At 56.4% G+C, this 1,355-nt stretch overlaps 1 protein-coding gene across 1 annotated transcript in view; it reads left to right on the top strand.

Annotated features, from left to right (window-relative positions):
- Window positions 1-1,355, top strand: part of Ppp1r14a (protein phosphatase 1, regulatory (inhibitor) subunit 14A) — a 5,615-nt gene continuing 4,260 nt past the window's right edge. The window contains exon 1 of the mRNA XM_013026191.1: window positions 1-39. Coding sequence (XP_012881645.1) covers window positions 1-39 — 39 coding nt within the window. The remainder of the gene's footprint in view (window positions 40-1,355) is intronic.

The following is a 1,355-nucleotide window of genomic DNA, read 5'->3' as shown; positions in this document are numbered from 1 at the left end:
ATGGCGGACGCCTGGAAGCGGCTAGAAGGTGGACACCAGGCACGGAGGCGGGGCGCACCTGGCAAAGAGGGACGTGCAAGACGCACGCGCAGAAGGCCGGCACCTGAGTGGTGGCTCCTCGGTGCCGCGGCGCACCTGGGCCCGCCCCTTGAGCGAAGAAGGGGGCGTGGCTTCGTAGAGCTCCACTCCAGTAGGGCACGGAGACACAGCGCGTGCGCGGAGCAGCCGGCACCTGAGCGGTGGCTGCGCCGTTTGCTTGGGCTCGCCTCTTGAACAGGAAAGGGGCATGATTCATGGTGGCTTCGCCTTCTAAACACTTTTTGTTGCTGTTGTTGTGGTTGGTCGTGGGGCTTGAACTCTGGGCCTGAGCACTGTCCCTTGGCTCTTCAGCTCAAGGCCAGCACTCTACCGCTTTGAGTCACAGCACCACTTCCAGTTTTCTGGTGGTTAATGGGAGATAAGAGTCTCAATACTTTACCTGCCTGGGCTGGCTTTGAACCGCGATCCTCAGATCTCATCCTCCTGAGTAGCTAGGATTATGGGCGTGAGCCACTAAGTGCCTGGCTCTCCTAAACACTTTAACTTGTACAGTTCAGCAACAATTCTTTACATAAAATAGACTAAGTGGCAACAGACACAGTAGTGCACACCTGTAATACCTACGTGGGGTGGCTGAGGAGAAGCCAGCCTCTCTCAAAAAAGAAAGCTCCTTTCTCGTTAGGTGGGAATGAAGAGACAGGAAGAAACAAATAATCGTTGGTCAAGATGCACTGGACTTAGAAACTAACATGCTTAGTTGACACCCTTCTCATGCCTGTAATCCTAGCTACTCACGACATATGAGGATCGCGGTTCGAAGCCAGCCTGAGCAGGAAAGTCTGTGAGACTCTTATCTCCAAGTAACTACTCCAAAAAAAAAAAGACAAACGTAGAGCTGTGGCTCAAGTGGTAGAGTGCTCACCTTGAGCACAAAAGCTCAAGAACAGCTCCCAGGCCCTGAGTTCAAGCTCTAGAACTGGCACGAAACAAAAAGATGCCCCAGCGTATCTAAAATTTGACCTCCTGCAGCCAAGGCTGCCCGAGGGCTCCTGCACTTCCCGCTCACAGCCACCAGAGGGCACCGGCAGGCTGGTCCAGGCGAGCTTGTCCTGGGACCCCGCCCCTAGGATGCTAGGATGCTATCCGGGGGGGTCCCTCTGGGGCTGGGACCCCCTTATCCCTACCTGAACCTGGAGGGTCTCAGACTACGAGTTCTAAGCTAGCGCCTGGATTTGGGCACTCCCCCGCAGGTGTGTGTGTGGTGGGGGGAGCCATTGGGGTCCGGAGGGGGCGGGGCCGGCCCCCTGGAGCTCGGG

The sequence above is a fragment of the Dipodomys ordii genome, unplaced genomic scaffold (assembly GCF_000151885.1).
Source record: "Dipodomys ordii isolate 6190 unplaced genomic scaffold, Dord_2.0 Scaffold92, whole genome shotgun sequence".
In the NCBI taxonomy this organism is placed as follows: domain Eukaryota; kingdom Metazoa; phylum Chordata; class Mammalia; order Rodentia; family Heteromyidae; genus Dipodomys; species Dipodomys ordii.
Note: the sequence above shows the minus strand (reverse complement) of the source record. Positions and strands in the feature narration are given on the sequence as shown.